Source organism: Streptopelia decaocto, assembly GCF_964273445.1.
Source record: "Streptopelia decaocto genome assembly, chromosome: 13".
NCBI lineage: Eukaryota > Metazoa > Chordata > Aves > Columbiformes > Columbidae > Streptopelia > Streptopelia decaocto.
The window spans coordinates 15819201-15839598 of record NC_138668.1 but is presented as its reverse complement, the minus strand read 5'-3'; the positions used below and the strand labels follow the sequence as shown (position 1 = coordinate 15839598).

At 40.3% G+C, this 20398-nt stretch overlaps 1 protein-coding gene across 1 annotated transcript in view; it reads right to left on the bottom strand.

Annotated features, from left to right (window-relative positions):
* The window catches only part of IQCK (IQ motif containing K), a gene marked incomplete at its 5' end in the record, with an annotated part of 39014 nt that overhangs the window by 16593 nt on the left and 2023 nt on the right, over positions 1-20398 (bottom strand). Inside the window, 5 exons of the mRNA XM_082064830.1 lie at positions 6344-6428; positions 12468-12545; positions 12665-12717; positions 18088-18185; positions 19647-19767. Of these exons, the coding sequence (XP_081920956.1) occupies positions 6344-6428; positions 12468-12545; positions 12665-12717; positions 18088-18185; positions 19647-19767 (435 nt within the window). The remainder of the gene's footprint in view (positions 1-6343; positions 6429-12467; positions 12546-12664; positions 12718-18087; positions 18186-19646; positions 19768-20398) is intronic.

The following is a 20398-nucleotide window of genomic DNA, read 5'->3' as shown; positions in this document are numbered from 1 at the left end:
CATGACATCCATCCTTTTTGCAGGGCCTGGTATAAAAGCACAATCCCAGAGGTTTACAGTTTTCAACTTAAACAGATGTAAAACCCACATAATTGACAGACCACATTGAAAACATAAATATGCCAATTGAGGGATCATTTTGATTACCAAGGACTCCTGAGAACGCAATTGCAGTGAGATGCTTATTCCTTGAGTTAATTAAAATTTAAAGCATTATGCTGAAGGGTATTAGTGCCTTTAGAAAACCACAAGACTATAAAACCAACACAATAGCACAGCAGAGGAGCACCAGGGTCATCCAGCAGGACATTTATTCCAGCGAACTGCTTCACACCTGCTGCCGGCTGCAAACAGGCTCGGGCAACCCCGGCCACACCATTTGCACGGCCAGGAGAGCCATTCAGCTGTTATTTAAAGCAACTGGAATGCATTACATGACATCTATTCTTTGTCAGTCACCCCGATGAAGGACATAATTCTGCTTCTACATAAAATGACAACAGTCGCTCCATTTAAGTTGAATTCTTCTGTTATTGCTTTTGTACTGGTGTGGATCCCCCTGATATCAGAAAGAGCTAGCTTTGCATCAACAGCTTTTACCACTCTGCCACTTAGGCTTGTCCTAAGCAGGCTTTGATTAATTAGCAGCACATTTTCAGCTGTATACCTCAGCGTTCCCGCAATTATTGGCTCCAGTGCTGGGGGATCCAGAACAGCAGCGGGAAGGGGACATGCGGGTATTAAGCTGGGCATTGGGAAGTGATTACGCTCTGAGAGTCACATTCAAATTACAGTAGAGTTATTAAAATACAGCTTTTATTTTTTTCTAAATGTTACGCATCTAAAATGTCTTTATGTTTTAGGACTTAATGGCTAGTAATTCAGGCTGAGGTTGAATACATGGTGGAAACAAGCAGCAATAAGCTTGGTTTCTCCTGCCACATTTTTGCTTTCAGGAGGCCAACTATTCCGTCTTCTAGAAAATTTCTTATATTTATTTTATTCTTACATGATTTGGTACTGAGTTTGCTCTGTGATTTGAATTCAGTTAACTCTACTTCATCCCACTCTGGTTTTCTCCCACTTTCCTGAGATACATACAGAGCAAGAGACTTATTTTTCCTCTAGTTAAGAAAAACAAGCCGACACAACTTAAAGAAAATATAAATTATTTATCAGAAGTGTTCTTCCCACCCAGAATGTCTCCTCTGTAGTGCAGCTAAGAATGCAGTACGGTAGCTGAGCTCCCACAGCACTTTCCAATCCACTTAGGAGAAGACAACTCGCTATATTTCAGATACCAGTGCACTGGCAGCACAGTAATACAATACAAGGTCACACGATCAATAAAGACAGGCAAGACTTTTACTCAGTGACTTGACATCAGACGCCTTTTAGGCCTCTAATAATATCCCATTATACTAATACAGTTTTGTATTATCTTCTATGAAAGTCAGATGAAGTTCTTATAAGGTTGATATGAAATTTTAAACCTTAAAAAAAACAGTTAGTTTGTTACCAGTGATCTTCTTTGCAGCTATACAAAAAAATCTAAACCATACTAAACCATTTGAAGTGCTGGAGCGGGTCCAGAGAAGAGCAACAAGACTGGGGAAGGGACTTGAACACAAGCCCTATGGGGAGAGGCTGAGGGAGCTGGGCTTGTTTAGTCTGGAGAAGAAGAGGCTTAGAGCTGAGCTCAGCACTCTCTAGAACTACCTGAAGGGCAGTTCTAGCCAGGTGGGGATTGGGCTCTTCTCCCAGGCATCAGCAATAGGACAAGGGGCCATGGGCTTCAACTCTGCCAGGGGAAATTGAGGCTGGAGATTAGAAAGCAATTCTTTGCAGAGAGTGGTCAGGCATTGGAATGGCTGCCCAGGGAGGTGCTGGACTCACCGGCCCTGGAGGTTTTTAAACTGAGATTGGACATGGCACTTAGTGCCATGATCTAGTGAATGGACTGGAGTTGGACCAAGGGTTGGACTGGATGATCTCTGAGGTCTTTTACAACCCAGTCGACTCTGTGATTCTGTGATTCTGTGATACTATACCATACAATGCTATATCCAAAAATACAATATAATCCCAAACACAGGATAGTTTCTTTAAGCTTGCAAGAGAGGATAGAATCCATAATTCCCTATTACATGGAGTTGGCTTATTGGCACAGGAAAGGGTTAAGTGAATGCTTATGGGACCTATAAATGACAGTAGTAGAAAAGAGGCAGGAAGACAGAGAAATCACTTCCTCTAACTATAAAATCTGGGAAAAAATGAAGTGTCCATTTATAACTATGTAAGACATGCATTTTGGCCTGTGACAGGGCCACCCCAATCTCTGTACACTGAAAATGGAGAGAGTGACTCTGAACAGTTAAAAGATAAAAGGCAAGTTTAGTAGATTGTGTATACTCTCCCCAGATAAAAAAACAGTGACAATATCGCAAAATACACAACAAAATACAGGGCTCTGAGGTAAAGGCATAGTCGGGTAGACACAAATACTCCAAAGTCCAACATTAAATCCAAGCGGTGAACATGAACTCCCAGAACAAAGTGATTTTTTAGGAAACTGAAAGAAAAAGGAACATCACCTGCAGTAAAACAGGTAACGGGAACTTGACAAAATACTATCAACATGTTCCAAATATGCTTAACAGATTGTAATGTAGCATTGTGGAGATAATTTCTCAGCAAGTAATCTCTATTTTGTAATCAGAGTGCAGTCCTACCACAGAAAGTAACATAAATTGGGATAGCAGAAGTACACCACCTTGTAAGATATAAAGATTAACCTCATTCAATTCTGATTGAACTTTTGCTCAAACAATATTTATGTATAAAATAGCACTGAATATTTACATATTCCCATCCAATTTAAATGCCATGATATTACAAGATTAAGTCAAAATAAACTACTTTTATGCTAGGTGAGAACACACAGCACAACAGCAGAAGGATAACACGCAAGCTTTGACCACAGATAGTAGAGAAAATGGTATTAATGAAAAATCCCTTCAGTCTAGACTAGTTATGCAAATTGTAAAGATTAAAAAGACCCCATAAAACAAATGGCACCGAGCACAGATTCTGCAGTAGAGGGGTGAAGGAATAGATTTTCTTTTATTGCAAAAGTGCCTGGAGAATTGATACCTATCGATCAAGGGTTTTCATCAGGTACTGAATACCGTCCCGGCCCACAACAGATTTTCAGAGTACTGATCAACGTCTTTGTCACAGAATCCCAGAGTGTCAGGGGTTGGAAGGGACCTGGAAAGCTCATCCAGTGCAATCCCCCCATGGAGCAGGAACACCCAGATGAGGTTACACAGGAAGGTGTCCAGGCGGGTTGCAATGTCTGCACAGAAGGAGACTCCACAACCCCCTGGGCAGCCTGGGCCAGGCTCTGACACCCTCACCAGGAACAAGTTTCTTCTCAAATTCAAGTGGAACCTCCTGTGTTCCAGTTTGTACCCATTGCCCCTTGTCCTGTCACTGGTTGTCACCAGAAGAGCCTGGCTCCATCCTCCTGACACTCCCCCTTTCCATATTCACCCCCATGAATGAGTCCCCCCTCAGTGTCCTCTTGTCCAGCTCCAGAGCCCCAGCTCCCTCAGCCTTTCCTCACACGGGAGATGCTCCACTCCCTTCAGCATCTTGGTGGCTGCGCTGGACTCTCTCCAGCAGTTCCCTGTCCTGCTGGAACTGAGGGGCCACAACTGGACACAAGATTCCAGGTGTGGTCTCCCCAGGGCAGAGCAGAGGGGCAGGAGAACCTCTCTGACCTACTGACCACCCCCTTCTAACCCACCCCAGGTACCATTGGCTTCCTGGCCACAAGGGCCCAGTGCTGGCTCATGGTCACCCTGCTGTCCCCAGGACCCCCAGGTCCCTTTCCCCTACACTGCTCTCCAGCAGGTCATTCCCCAACTTATATGAACTTGTATGAAAAGACTGTAGAAAGCACTTTGTTGATGGCAGCCATTAACCAAAACAAGTATTTTTCTGAAATTTGCTTGAGATGAGGATGAATGTACCACTTTGATCATGCTTTATTATCAAAAAGTTCTCACTATTCTGTATCTATAGCTTCTATAGCTTTTTTTTTCCCCTTTACACAAAACCCCTTACTGCCTGATCCACTTTTGCTGATTGCCGCGTGGGTTTGATATTGGCACACTCAGAAACAAGTGAAGCATCACGAAAAGACATGATGCCCAGTCAGTGAGTTCTATACCAGATCGACTCTGCTGCCCAGATCAATACAGATAACGAAACATCTCAGAAATGGTCAGAGTCCATAGGAGATGCGTCCAAGAAAAATAACTCGCTGTGATTTCCCACGCTCTGTATGACATTGTTTAAGAATAAAAATCTTAAAATTTGACATTTGGGATAGTGTTGTTAAAGACAAAACTATCCAGCCAGGATTTCTGATCTCTGATTTTTTCTGAAATACAACATTAAATCCAGAATCCTCCTGTCATCTTCCAGACCTGTGGCCTGTGATTGTGTGCTCTTTAAAGTGGAGCACACTGTTCCTGTAGCACCGTGCTTAATTATTCAATGTTATCACAATGTGTAAACGTTTATTTCAATAGTAGTGTTTAAAAGGTCCAAATTCTGTGAATTATAAAACAAGGTTTAATGAAAAAACATCAGGAAGGTGTTTAAAATACAGACATAATAATATCTTTAGAATGCAAAGCGTTCATTTATTACCACAATAAATCAGTGTTAGCTGACAGAGCTATTTATTTTAAAAGCAAATCATCTGAACTCTTTGGTCAATTTTCATACTATACTTTATCATTAACACAGTGAAATCCCATTTAAGCTTCATGTTCTCCTAATTTACAAGCCTGAGGATAACGCGTTGCCCTATGTCGTAACTCTTTACTTCTGATTTTATATTATATTCCAATATTAATTTTTCAACCAAATTTCTTTCCACTCTAGCAAGCTAAAATATGCACCAACTAATTTTGTAGTCTGAATTATTTTGGGCATCTCCTACTTTTTACAGCTACAGTTTCTCATGTCTGGGAACCGGTTTAGAAGGATAAATACTATTGTGAAAAATGTTAATACATAGAGCAAGGAAAGATAGTGCCCTTCAGAAGCTTTGGTGGGAGCACAAGATATGTGAGCAACCTTGCAGTGTTCAGCAAACAACCATTATTGGAGAACAGTTGCCTGTGCAATACGCCGCTGTAAGGACGCCCGCAGTGATACTGTCAGTGCTAATTACTGTTACTGTCAATGCCATCTCTGTTGAAAGAAAGAAAAAGAAAGGAAAACGAACAAGCAAAAAGCGTCGCAAAATTCTATCCATCGAGAAGATCATTTCAAGGTATTTCAGCATCTTTGGCTGCGCAGCACATTACAGCAGCCACTTGTATTCATGCTCATTAAAAGTAGTAAAGAACCTAACAGAGTGTCTTATACTGACTGCTATTTAAAGAACACCTGATGTACAGAGACATCCCACTGTCCATCGCAATGAAACTACTGCTATATCTGGAGGCTATTTACAAGCTTAAATTTTGATAAAGGCAGCCAAGGACATTTCTTTGTCACCACAGTCAAAGATATTTCTTTATCACCTAAATTTTGAGTCCACTTCTTTCCAAGGAGTGAAGGTGTTAGAGCCTTTCAGAGAAATATTTGACAAAATCTGTTCAGGAATTTCTAAGTAATTTATTTCATACCCTAGGGTTAGTATGGCTGTTACCATCCAAAATAACAGTATTAACCAATTTTCTTTGTATTTATTTTATGCGCCTTGCTTTTCCCCCTTAAATTGGGGATTGTGGTAGTGTTATATTACCAGTATAGCTTGCAACATCTGCTTGCCATTTTGTTTTCCCTTTCCTTGAATAACAGCCTTTGTGCCTCTCCTACATCTGCTGGCTCATTCTCGGTCTCAGTTTTTCTCCTTAGTTTCTGTGTGCTTCTATTTCCTAACAGACCTCACCAATTTCCCCTGTGCATCCCCACACTCACCCACACGTCCCTGCGTGAAGTGAAATAACACTCCGTCATTTAGCAACTGGCCAAAGATCAACTGAAACAATGAAAACTGCTCAGTGTTAATTGTACTTTTGAAAATCCAATTTCTGTGGATTTTCTGCTGTTGAGGAAAACAGTGAGATTACATCAGTGTAAAAAAATCGCAGTCAGTAGGCATAAGGCAGAGCAACATGCAAAGCCAATGAACCGTGGAGGTTTCAGCAGCTATTTATAGTACCCCCTACTTAAAATTTATGTAAGGATTTTCCCTGGGGCTTTCACAGTCCTACGGTTTTCAACATCAAGCAAAATAATTATGGATTACTCTTACCCGATAACCTCTCCAGAAGGACTGAATTATTAGGCTTGCTTCTTCTTCTGATAGAAGGAGAGATAGAGGAATTGGTGGCCTAGGACTTAAAAGAAAAGGTTTTGTAAACAGACAGCCTATAAACATCAAATGTATTTTACAAAGAAGAGAGAGGTTGTTCAGGAGCTTGAAAGATACAATTTCTCATTGCTCTAAAGATAAAATGTGTAAAGAATATCTCCTTTCAAAACATATCCTGTCTTACGTATGCTACAATCACTTCTTTAAAACAATAACACGCACACGGCGCATCAAGTGCAATAATCTTTCTTATTCTTCTACCCTGATTTCAGATTCCCACTATCATGGTAAGGCTTGAGGTGGTGGGTTGGCCATTTGTAAAGCAGAGGAGGTTTAGTGTGCATGCAACAATGAACAGGCTTAGGACATAAATGTTTATAACAACTATTAAATACACAGAATGTAAACGGATTTTAGTACATTAATTTATTTTAGTTAAAATTAAAACCTACTGGAAAAAGTAATGACTATCCTATCTGCATAAGCATGGATCCATGTTTAGAAATGTCTAAACAAGTTCTTAAAATGCTGACTTTTTAATTTCGATAGCATATACATGTTTTTTGGTGATAAAAGAGAGTACTATATATGTAAAGTCAACCATTTTTAGACAAAATATAGAGTAATTTGGAAATACGTTTGGCGATTCTGTTGTTACCAATTTTAATAGGAAACACTCTAACCTATAATTACAATTCAGACACCATTAACAAAAACTCAAATGACTATATCAAATCTTGCTTCCCAGAAGCCGTTTTCTATGGATGTTGATTTATTTCTCATGCATAATGAGCAGAAAGCATCCATTGGACAGGACAAGGCAAAATTAATTTCTTTTATAATAAATATAATTTAAAGCTAATGAGCTATAGGGCAATAGTGTTGCAACTCATGAAAATAGCAGTTGTAGCCAGTAGACTTGGCACGGTGCTGGAGCCGTTCTCCCTGCGTGGCAAACAGATTGAGCACAGCTTGCACTTGGAACACCCCAAAATCGAGAATTTGGATGCAGCAATCAACCTGAAAGCCCTGCAGGAACATTATTTATAATATTTATACTATAAAGACACACATATTGCAAAGACCATCAATTAACAAGCCATATCTTACTGGGTATGCTACAATATACTTCTGAATGTAAAACAAACCAGTGTTCAATGAATGTATGATATTGAAAAAAGGTCCTTCACAGAATCCCAGAGTGTCAGGGACTGGAAGGGCCCTGGAAAGCTCATCCAGTGCAATCCCCCATGGAGCAGGAACACCCAGATGAGGTTACACAGGAAGGTGTCCAGGCGGGTTGCAATGTCTGCACAGAAGGAGACTCCACAACCTCCCTGGGCAGCCTGGGCCAGGCTCTGCCACCCGCACCCCGAACAAGTTTCTTCTCATCTTTAAGTGGAACCTCCTGTGTTCCAGTTTGCACCCATTGCCCCTTGTCCTGTCACTGGTTGTCACCAGAAGAGCCTGGCTCCATCCTCCTGACACTCCCCCTTTCCATATTGATCCCCAGGAATGAGTCCCCCCTCAGTCTCCTCTTGTCCAGCTCCAGAGCCCCAGCTCCCTCAGCCTTTCCTCACACGGGAGATGCTCCACTCCCTTCAGCATCTTGGTGGCTGCGCTGGTTTCTCAATGGGCTTCCATGATCTTGCCACTAACACAGAACAAATTCTACCTGCATAATGTAATCAGTAGGTCTTACATTTTCTGGCTAAAACATGACTTCTGCCATTTCTTTTGGAAATTTATTTTACAGTATATTATAGCTCAAGCTAGGAAGCTTGACAACTTGCATTCCTCTTTCGCTTAATTTTGTTCATATTAATAAAGCTTCCTCTGACGAGCTTCTCTTTGGGCTCGGCTTCACCAGGGGATCATTTCGACTTAGAGCACAATCTCAACTATCATCATCTAATGCTGCCCTGACTGCACCAGCTTAGCGCACGTACTCTGCTAAATTCATGTCAGCTGGGCTTTGGCCTACATTTATTTTAACATGAAAGAAAACCTTGGTCATTTTGGAAAAGTAGAAATCAGACAAAAATAAAAAGAAGTGTTTCCATTAAGCTGAGCAGTTTGAGCTCTGTGAGCGGTAATCAACACTTCTGCTGCTCAAGGGAAATCGTAAGTGCTGGACAAGCTTCCTGAGCTAACGGATTCTTATAATCAGAGTTAAAACTATAAAGTTGGAGTGTGCTGGTTTGGCTGATAGGCTTTCATCCTCCCTTCTATTTTTGATCTTTTTGAGACCCAAAATTTAGAGCGGGAAAATCACGGGAAGACCTACATATTTTACAGCAGCTATATCAAAGACATTGAACATTCTCTAAGAATGATTAATCTCCAAAGAACAAATTGAGATTTCTTGTAGCCTGCAAGGCCAACCCGAGCATTCCTTTGCTTTCATTTTCAAGTTATAAAAATGCCTGGTCTATAAAACAACTCTCAATTTGAGAAACCAATACAAAAATCAAGCAAGAACAGGACTTCATTTTCAGCATGGCAGTCAGGGGCAATATCAATCACTTCAACGGGGCAGCTTTAAAGAGGAGAAGTCATGCCAGGTCCAGTTTTGTCTGAGAGAACATCCACAACGGGCTTCAGGTCAAATAAAAATAGAATCTCAGCAGCAAATGAGGATAAAGGGAATATATCATTTGTGGCAGCAGCCAGCTGTGTGCCTCCAAGAAGGTTAAAACTGACAGTAAAACGTACACTAACTATATTCTGCTTCTTCAGCCTTTGATGATGCACAGTCTTAAAAGCCTACACATTAAATATATTGATACCTATTTTGATAGATATGTTGTTTAAGGTAAGTTGCACCTGTAAAAGAGCATCAGTAAAATGGTTTTTAAGCACTGTATTTTACAAATAAAGCTTTACTGAGTAAAGCAGACACCGATCGGAGGAAAGTTAAATTCCACAAACATGTTTCTTGCTTTCTGAGCACACTTGTATAGATCTCAATTATGGGAGATGCTTACTGATTATATTACATCATGCAAATCAAATCTGCTCTACCCATGGCTTGTTTAGAGCCGAACCAGTGAAATACCGCAGTGTGCAGAAAGCAATGCCTGTGCAAACCGGGCACGTTACGGAAAGAAAGAAATCAGTCACCGTGCAAAATTACCCCTATTGGCCATCTGAGAACTGACAACGAACTGAACTGGAAAGGCAGCTGAGACCAGCACATTTCACCTAATTAAAGTATTATGGGGGAGGAAGAAAAAAAATAATTTAAAAAAATCAATGTATGTATACACATATACAGATATTTGGCAAAAAGCCATGACTTCAGATTTAGTAATCATTTATAGACATATATATGTCTATATTTATCTTAGCTGTCCACTTCATTAAAGCCACAATAAAGTTATTCTGTCTGTATCTGCACATTTCTTTTGGTACACACAGGTAGTTTAAACCACAAAATGTGTCCTGCAGAACTGATTGTCGGGTAAATAGCTCTATATAGAAAATGAGAAAATGCAGATAAATAAATTATTGTGAGCAAATGTTTCTTTATAAAATGCACCTCCAGCTCCTGTAAGCCCTGTAGAACATGCGCACAGATGGACCTTCAACAGGCACAAAAATACTTATGCTTATTCCTAACCTGGACCCATCTACTATTCTCTTTTATTGGATGCAAGGGTTGAAGGCGAACTTGAACAATACCATCATTTATTAAATTCATGTGACACTAGACTTTTATTATTATGATTCTTCAGAGTTATGGAACTTTTTTTTTACTGTTTTCACATTTCTTTGATTAATATGCTAAAGAAAGTTGGGTAACGATACTCCCAGGATACTCAGAATAAAGACTCAGCCTATTGATACCAAAAAATAACATTTAAGGGGGATCGGGCCATAAACAGCGATCACTCTCTTTCCCTGTCCCTGCTTCAGGACGTAGAATTTGGTTATTGCGATAGAATCATGGCTGGAAAATGCCGACAAAAGGCAACAGTGTTGCTCGTTAGCGAATTTACAGGAGTACAAAACATTCAAGGCTCTAATTCTATTTACTTGACTTGGCTCTATCAGCAGTTCTGAACGTAGCAACAGGGACATCAGTGTGTATCTCCCCAAGTTTCCAGAAATTTCTGTGTCTTTCTCATTAAAAGTGTGGAAAGGCAGAGCTGCCCTTCCAGACACAGAAATGTTTTCTGTTCTCCTGGATGCGAAATGTAGATTGTCAGTCAGTGTTGAGGCTCCTCCTCCTGCTTCTGAACATCAAGGATTCTCGAGGGATACAATATTTTGTCAGTGCTACAGGTAATATATTAATACAGAACCCCCTGGAAGATAAGGTACTGATACTGAGGCTTTGATTTACTGATGACACAGCAATTACTATAAATAGTAAAGCTGGAAACAAAATTCAAATTTTCCAAGCTCCTTCCGTTCAGAATGCTTTCCAAATTTAGACAAGTAACTGAAAAAGCAACACAAGAGTTTACTCCTTAAATCTGCAGCAACACTTATATTTTAACTTCTTATATTATACCACCCAACCAGTCGGGATAAGGATGTTTCCCATCACAATTTGGCCAGCGCTTTTTTGCAAGTTGTCTCTTACATGTTCATAAATCCTGCTAAAAAATGAAAACGCCATTACAAATAAAAATGGAAATGACAATAAAAAACATAGAATCAATGGCATTTTAAATGTGATATCTGGGAGAATATAATAATAAACTATTCATGACATATCCAGAAGGACATAATAATAAATTCTCTCATTTTTATTCTTATTTAATATTGCAATCTTTCACATTGCCCTAATAACACCTACTTCATAAGCAATATTTGTTAAGAAATCTGCCATTTTAAGATAAGTTCACAAAAAGCTGCGGTTTAATAATGATTTTAATTCTTAAAAGCCTACTGGTTTAGAGCATTTAAGAGCAAGCGTGTATCAATTCAAGTAAGACTTGGACACTTTGGTGTCCTTGTGGAGCTGGCACGACGTTATTTAGAGCACGGGCACTAACAGAAGTTACCAGGCACTCCGGCGGTGGTTCCGCGGTTATTTCTCTGGTTGGCAAAGCTGATTGCAGCAGCTCCTGCCACCACCGCTACCTCGTACCAGCTCTTTTGTTCTCGTCACCTTGCCCCGAGCCCTTTGTTTTAATCCCTCGCTCGTGCCAATACAAAGGTTTATCAGGTGAACCAGACTGGAGAAATTATCTATATTTTATGAATAAATAGCTATACAAAGCCTCCTCGCACATGTTGGCAGAGAGATTTCCAGCTCCAAGTTAGGCCCCTGATCAGAACAACCACAGAGCCCACCAAACAGGTTTGCAGGCAGGTTGGTGTGACAAACAGGAGAGCACAGGGAACCTTCTAGATCAGCTTTACTACCAGGAGAAACGTCTGTGAAGCTGATCTTAGATATTGACCTTAGGTACAAATACCCATCCTCACAATTCAGTGGTCTCGAAACTGCCGTACTAACCGCTGGCTCCACAAAACGCTCCAGAAATGAGCATGACAGCCCTGCTGCCGTTCAGAACCAGCTCCAAAGGACAAAATGGGAACCTTGCCGGGAAGAGCCAAACTTTGAAGAAGGAAACTCTCACAAGTGTCCCACCGTTCGCAGATGCCAAGTCGTGCATGTGTCAGAGATGCATCCCGACACCACCGATCACGACAGGTGTTTTGAGAACAGCTGCTCACAGTTAGCGGAGCAGTTTCTAGACTCTGTATCCTCAAAGATTTCCATAGTAAGAAACAGCATTGGAAACACTGCTTTGCTCCTTACTACGAAGATATTCATAATACTACCAGACTATCTGAATGCCCTGCACTACACAATTAAAATGTTTAAGAATTCTAAGCTTATTTCTCTGTGAAAAATTCTGGTACAAAATCCCTTCTAACGAATACACCACCAAGTTAGAAAACATCACACAGTTCTTTGTTGCATGCACAAAAGGGCATTTAGAGGCACAATTGTAAATGCATCGATGCTCTGTTACTTTTTTGGAATAGCAGGGAAAAAAGAATTAAAGAAGAAAAGGTTACTCTGAGTTGTGCGATAACTTACTGGTCCTTTAGCCAGTCGCTAACAAAAGGAATGGAAAAGAATTCTGTGAATGACTCATCTTTCCTCTTCGGGTTCTTGCTGATAACAGAAAAAAACACAAGAAAACTCATATTAATTTAAATTTCAGCTACTCTATTTGCAAATTTTGCCTTTGAATCATTGAGTATAATTAATAGTAAAAGCCATGATTAACTTACTTGTATAACCACTCAGTTAGGAAGTCACAGGCAATAAATTTGGTCCTTTTTCTCTAAAGAGAGAAGATAGTTTCAAATTATTTATGGTCTTTGGATTGGTCACACATTTTTACAACTGGAGAGGAACAGAAGCTGAATTGACTGCTTGCATTAAATAAAATATACATTACTTTGTCTGCTTTAATATTGCTATCACCAACAGTCAATGGCTCAGCCAAAATGTTACAAACTTTGAGGAATGCTTTCAAATCAAGTAAAAAGAGAAAATTCTACATATACTATCAATATTTGCTGCAGTATAGCTATCAGAAACGTCTCTGAATGGTGTTCTAAGTGGCAATCTATCTCATTGCAAAGAAATTAACAGAAGTCATCTGAAAATATGTTGTAAATTACTTGCCTTTTTGTTGGAAGTTCTATTATCATACTTAAAATACTTGATCCCTTCCAAGGCACAGAAGGAACTCCAGTGGAATATTGTTTCCTCCTGCATGGAACCAGCTTGAAGGTGTTGTGAATACTTCAGACACATTTGTTTTGCTCAGACAAAATCCTCTGTTGGGTGGTGCAGACGTGCACAACCACAGACACCATGGACATCATGGAGAATTGGGTAAAAAGGTCAAAACCTGGAGCTTTGGAGCAAAATATTTGTGCCCTTTGCTCCCAATTCTCATACTTCTTCACCACCAAAGAGAATTTTGCAGAATGCTTTGCAGCGGGTTATCCTTACGGATTCGTGAAGCCAGTGCCTGTTTAGCTGCATGCTGGAAAACACACTTTAAGTTCAAAGTTCAAAGTATGAATTTCTTTCAATATGGAATTGAGTAGGTTCTTCCTTTTCTTAGACATTTCCTCTCCACATTCCATCTCTACAGAGGGAATGTATCAATGAGAACAGGTGCTTATGCTGTTTACCACAAACCAGAGCAACCATTATGTGGAGAATATAACGTAGACTTCTGGTTGGAAAAATGGAATCCCAGAATCCCAGAATGTCAGGGGTTGGGAGGGACCTGGAAAGCTCATCCAGTGCAATCCCCCCATGGAGCAGGAACACCCAGATGAGGTTACACAGGAAGGTGTCCAGGCGGGTTGCAATGTCTGCACAGAAGGAGACTCCACAACCCCCCTGGGCAGCCTGGGCCAGGCTCTGACACCCTCACCGGGAACAAGTTTCTTCTCATCTTTCAGTGGAACCTCCTGTGTTCCAGTTTGTACCCATTACCCCTTGTCCTATCACTGGTTGTCACCAGGTATTACTACCACTTTTTAAGAAAAATAGAATAAATATGTAATTGGAGGCTTACTGCATGATGAATGACTTTATTCTACGCATTACCCTCACTACCTGTGTTTCTCCCTGTGCTACAATCTGATGCAAGAAGGACAGAGGGATGTGTACAGAGAGGCAGAACAAAAAACCAAAGTGCTCTGCATGGCCAATAGTTTCAGTTTGGGGCACTGGCGCAATCTGGTGTATGACTTCAGCTGTAGGTGAAGAAGAACAGGAACATTGGACATGAGGCGCTGACGGATGTGAAGTTTGGAGCGAGACTGCACGGCATTCCCAGACAACACCCAGGAAAGCTTCTAATCTTATCCTCAGTACACACGGAGAGCTTTCTACAGGTATTTTAGATGTTACATGGACCAATTTTGGCTTGAACAGAACCTGAAAACAAATAGATTGTCCAGCTGTTCTCAGTCACTGCACAAAACTGGGTCCCTTTACTTAGTGAATTGTTTCAGAGAATAAATTCTATACCTTGACAACAAAATTCAATTTAATCTAGCAGTTGTCATTTAATCTGTTTTAAGTAAATTGCTTTTCCTTTGCAACAGAAAAAATGAAATTAGAACAGTAGTATCAAAACAGTCAACACCAAAGGAATCAAAATCATCTTTCTTTATCCTTGTTAGACGCAGTGAACTTATAAGGGAGGAACTTGGTCAAGCTGAATATTTTCTTTATTTTGCTATTATTTTGCCAGGAAACAGTTCACTTTGCTAGCGAATTAAATCATTACTTGCACAGCAGTCAACATTTACAGAAGGGAAAAAATGACATCAATTGACCTGCCTTTGACACATTCCTCCTGCACTGCATGAATCAGGATAAACACAGGAAATATCTGCACAATGTGCATTGTTAATCCACAGATGTGTTTATAAACTATTTATACTCAGAATTCATTTTCCATTTTTCACTTTATATGTGATCTGCTTGGTAATAATCATGCAGAAATATCAATGATCAGGAGATGGCAAAGTCATTAGGAAACCTTCTTCCATTCACTTTCCCCGATCTATCACACTTTTAAAGATAATATATTCCATTACAGAGGTCTCCCCAGGGCAGAGCAGAGGGGCAGGAGAACCTCTCTGACCTACTGACCACCCCCTTCTAACCCACCCCAGGTACCATTGGCTTCCTGGCCACAAGGGCCCAGTGCTGGCTCATGGTCACCCTGCCGTCCCCAGGACCCCCAGGTCCCTTTCCCCTATGCTGCTCTCTAATAGGTCATTCCCCAACTTATACTGGAATCTGGGGCTGTTCCTGCCCATCCTTGTTCTGTGATTGCTAACCAGAAGAAAAATCAGAGTTATGCTAATAAAAACATTTAAACATTGTTCAGTTTTAATGCTGAAAAACAAATGCATTAGTAAGTTCTCATACGAGAAAAGGTTTAAGAAAATAGTCTCTCCCCTGGAGACATTTGACAGGATAAAGCACAGGAGAACTGCTAGGAACCTGTATCCAAACCAGCGTGGTCAGCAGGCCAAGGGCAGTGATCCCTCCCCTGTGCTCTGCATTGGGGAGGCCACACCTGGAGTGTTGTGTTCAGTTCTGGGCCCCTCAGGTCAGGAAAGAGATTGAAGTGCTGGAGCGGGTCCAGAGAAGAGCAACAAGACTGGGGAAGGGACTTGAACACAAGCCCTATGGGGAGAGGCTGAGGGAGCTGGGCTTGTTTAGTCTGGAGAAGAGGAGGCTCAGAGCTGAGCTCAGCACTCTCTAGAACTACCTGAAGGGCAGTTCCAGCCAGGTGGGGATTGGGCTCTTCTCCCAGGCATCAGCAATAGGACAAGGGGGCATGGGCTTCAACTCTGCCAGGGGAAATTGAGGTTGGAGATTAGAAAGCAATTCTGTGCAGAGAGTGGTCAGGCATTGGAATGGCTGCCCAGGGAGGTGCTGGACTCACCGGCCCTGGAGGTTTTTAAACTGAGATTGGACATGGCACTTAGTGCCATGATCTAGTGAATGGACTGGAGTTGGACCAAGGGTTGGACTGGGTGATCTCTGAGGGCTTTTCCAACCCCGTCCATTCTGTGATTCTGTGAAAAAAAAATCAGCAAGGGCAGCGTAATAGGTTTATTTCATGTCCAATTTAAAAACAAAGCTTCTGCAGACTGTTCTCATCCTTATGTCAGTTTGAGGTCTGCAAATGGATCCAGCAGCTGGTGGTTTCTCTAGGTTTTGCTTTTCAGATTTTTGATGTGCACTACACAATGCAAGAAAGACCATTTTAAATGAAGCACCTGGACAGCAGTGGAAAAGAAGCAAATATTCAGTTGTATGGCAAGCATAAAAAGCTATTGTTTTACTAGTTATTGTTCAAAAGCCGGAAGAAATGATGTCACGGTGGAAAATGATCCTCTGACACAAGCTTGCTTTCCTGAATTGGGTTCCCTTAATAGCAGGACATCTCTTCATACAACACATAAATCACTTAGTGTCTTTTATATAAGATGTGCTCATTTTTATGAAGCGTCTATACGTTAGAAAATAAAGCAACACACGGACCCATATACAATCAATTTTCAGAACAGGTACTTTCTAATTTACACACTATCGAAGCTCTGCAAAATTTCTCAGACTAAAAATAGACAAAGTAAGCTTAGATTTGTCCTGAGTTTAAAACTGAAATGTTTCTAAGAAGTCTCATATTTTTGTATTAAGTGCTGTTTTATTGCCTTCAGAAAAATGTAACATCTATCACGGGCTGTATTTTAAGCTAGCTGTAAGCCATGCCTTTTTCCTATTAAAGGATATGTGCTTCCTTTAAAAAAAGGAATCAATATAGATTTCATTAAAAGTGTGATGAATAATATATATGTTCAATGTGTTCTTGGCTAGGTATTGTAAATGTGATGGCAGGAATGAAGATAATGATGTCATGCCATAACGACATGTAAATGAACCATCTTCCTATTTCACTTGTATTAATCCTGGATTATAAATATATATTCACGTATCTATAAATCAATCAATTTCTAGACACACACAAATCTTGTGAAGATTGGGCAAAAATTGAAATAACTTATTAAATGTACAGATCTGCATTTGAAATGTAAGTCTGGGGTACTCATGGTTAAGCTTCGTGTATTTTTACATGGACTTTTTACAAGTTGTTGCACAATGTCTGTTATCATCCGTCAATGTTGTAATTGGAGAGGAGGTAGATCAAGACCTGAGATGATTAATAACCCACTAGTAATACAGAGTCCTCCTCACTTCACTATCATTTCAATCTATAACCCCACAAACACAGACTGTATTCCTCAGATATGATCACGTAGAAAAATGGAGATACGAGATATTTTCATTGTCGTTTGTATTAATCGCTCTTTATATTATGTAGCTGCAAGTAAGAGAAGGCTCAGCTGCAGGCATAAAAATATAGAGAAGTTTTACATTGGAAAGTGTGGATGACAGGCAGAAAATAGGAAAGAAATAGAAAAATAATTACTTCTACGGTTGGAGAAAATAGCAGAAAAGATGGAAGACCCCAGAGCTCCAGTATCTATTGCTGGGGGTCTGTGAGTGAGGCTCCGATGATACAATGAGCTCTATTTTGCACCAGTTCTAATGTCTTTTTAAACATTCCCTATATACAATTTATGCACACATACACTGAAAACAAATTTATGAAAATATATGACTTTTAAAATGTACCATTTTTATAAGCTCATTAATGCTCAATACTTTGCTTTCCAATTAAGTGGAATTGACACAGAATGTTAAAAAGCATCCTCTATTAGGATGCCAGATGAGTAAAAATAATGAGCAATGAAGTAAAATTCAAGTTCTTCACACCACCCTCAAATAGGTGATGTGTATTAATCTGAAAGGAAGCCTGCTTCTCTAGAATACAACACTACTTCGGCTAGATACAACCAGATATTTACAGAGGGTTTGTTATGAGTTAGACTGTCATAATGATCAAGTGTGTGTAGCATGCAATCTGTTCCGAATTACTGGAGAAAACAACATTCAAGGCCAGATCCAAAACAACTCATGATATGTTATTTCATATTATTGTGGTTGGTTTTCTTGAAAAGACCAAATAAAGAAATAGTGCCAGTGAAAGAAAAGGCTGTGACTTCCTGAGAGTGATTTGAACTAAAGACTAAAAACTAACCTCAAAACACTTTTCCTTCTCTGCTTGATGCAGCAGCTCAGCCAGGCCGGGTAAGAGTACTGGAAATACGTAATACTCCAAGTATTCTCGAGGAGAACCTGAGCAAAACAGTCCAGCCGTCACTCACAGGTAAGCACTTAGATTTCACAAAAACACAAACGTTACATACCATAAACTATGTCTCAGTCATTTTATCAATACCATTACAGCTTGAACTAAAGAGATTCGTTCAGTTCAGATATAGTCACAGGTCTGTCTTCACTTCTCTTCAGCCAAGACAAGAAAAACTTGGGTAAATTTCACATTAAAGGTGCATCAACAGCGCAGACACAGTGTGGCTCAGAGACATCAGTTTTAAATGAGGAAACTCAGATACCAGAGGCAGTTCAGCCACAGGAATGAAAAGCAACATGGACTAATTTGCCCCGACAGAAAGAGAAGTAAATTGGCCTATGCTGGACTCAGTGCTGTGACAGTGAGGCCACTTTTGGTATCTGTCCCCATGCCCTTTACAATCTGCAGGAACAGAGTTGGTCATAAAACTGCATATCTAGAGAGAGGAAAAAACCAAAGGGTGTATTTCAGTGGCGCTGTGATTTCTTCCTCATAATTACTTCCTACTCTCCAGATCCTTCCGGAATTTGAACATGGCTCCATATACACAAATTTTGCACCTTGAGAGGGTGGCACCTCTCTCTGAAGTTTGACTCTGCTTACCCGAGGCCTCCTCACCACCCTGCCCTTGGAAACGTGGGCGAAAGGAAACCTGTTTGGACCCCAGACAGTGGTTTATCACCCAAAGTGCTGCCCTTGATTTAAAGCCAGACCGCCTGCCGTTCAGCATTATTCAGGTTTGGTGTGGTCAGTAAAGCTTAAGCCATAGAAGTGTTCTCTTCTGGTAATGCTGCCGAAACACAGAATTTATTCTCAGCTTTATACCTTTAATTGGTTCATATACTGCCAGAAAACGTTGATAATTGGAAAGCCACGATATAAAAGCCAAGGGTATATAAAAGGACATGATATAAAAGCTGCTTCTGACTAGCAACAGGAATTCTTAATGAATGGAAGAGAAGACAAAAAGGAGTTCTAAAATGAGTAATAAAAATACATTGCTGCTTGGTGAATTTTATAAAGTACAGACATGGATAAAAATGGAAGAACAAAACTTTAGAGCTGTTTCCATTGTAATTTGTAATCAGATAGTTTGAAAGCAGTTTTCAAACTCAATTGTCTCTATGTAGTCTATGGGTTCTTCATTATTAAATTAGAGGAAGAAATGCTCGCATTTCTCTGATTTTAGTGGCTAAATAAAAGTCATTTATTCAGAAGAGAACAGAACTAATGTAACAGCAGGACAATGCCACCCATTTGTAATCACCAGGTGAGCTTTCTTCCCTTGGCCAAGCGGCCAAACTGGCTCCCCATGCACAGACCGGGGGACGCACCACACAAATTCCACTTAAGAAAAGCTGTCGTAGCTGTTAATGATTTAAATGCAACAAATGAGAGAAGAAAAATCATCCCAGCAGGGTTCAAGATCATCGACTCCTACTTACATGTCTTGGGGTCGGGTGGTTCAGGGCAGGGCAGCAGCTGCTGGACAACAGGATCAGCGGCAGTGGCTGAATACGATTGCTCCATATGTGCCGGCTGCAACACTCCTGCCTCCAAAGACACCTCCTCAAGAGAAACGGAACCTATATAAATACCCCCAGCAGACTGTAAAATAGCATAGGTGCCAACTCAACCAGAAGAATCATAAGGCCAACTTAAAAAATACAGCATTATAATTTCTAATGTAAATATTAAATTATTTCAGTATTTTTTGAGTGTTTCAAAAGAAGGAACTACGCTTTTAAAAGTTCTGTATTTTCCAGCATAATAAAACATCCAAAACTAACAGAAGGTATGTGACTACTTTTAAAATAATATGGTGAGATATCACAATTGTAGAGAAAATAAACTTTTACTTCCAAACAAAGCCCAGATAAATTCAGAGCAGTTGCAAATCCAAGTGTGAAGGTTCCCCATAGCGAAATAATGATGGATATCAGGAAAAAAGACAGATAGTCCACAATTTAATGTGTGGTTTTTAGGAAAATTCAGTTGGATTTACAAGCTACTGACAAGCAGGTGGTGGGATGAGGCCGCTGCACACAGAACACGCTGCATGTCGGTGAGCACAGACAGACCCAAAACATTCCAACAATGATCCTTTGGGAAACGTTTTTAAGAGTGCGTCAACATAAACAGGCGTGTTATTGCATTTGGGTGCTCAAATGTATCAACATATTGTGCCCAGACTAAT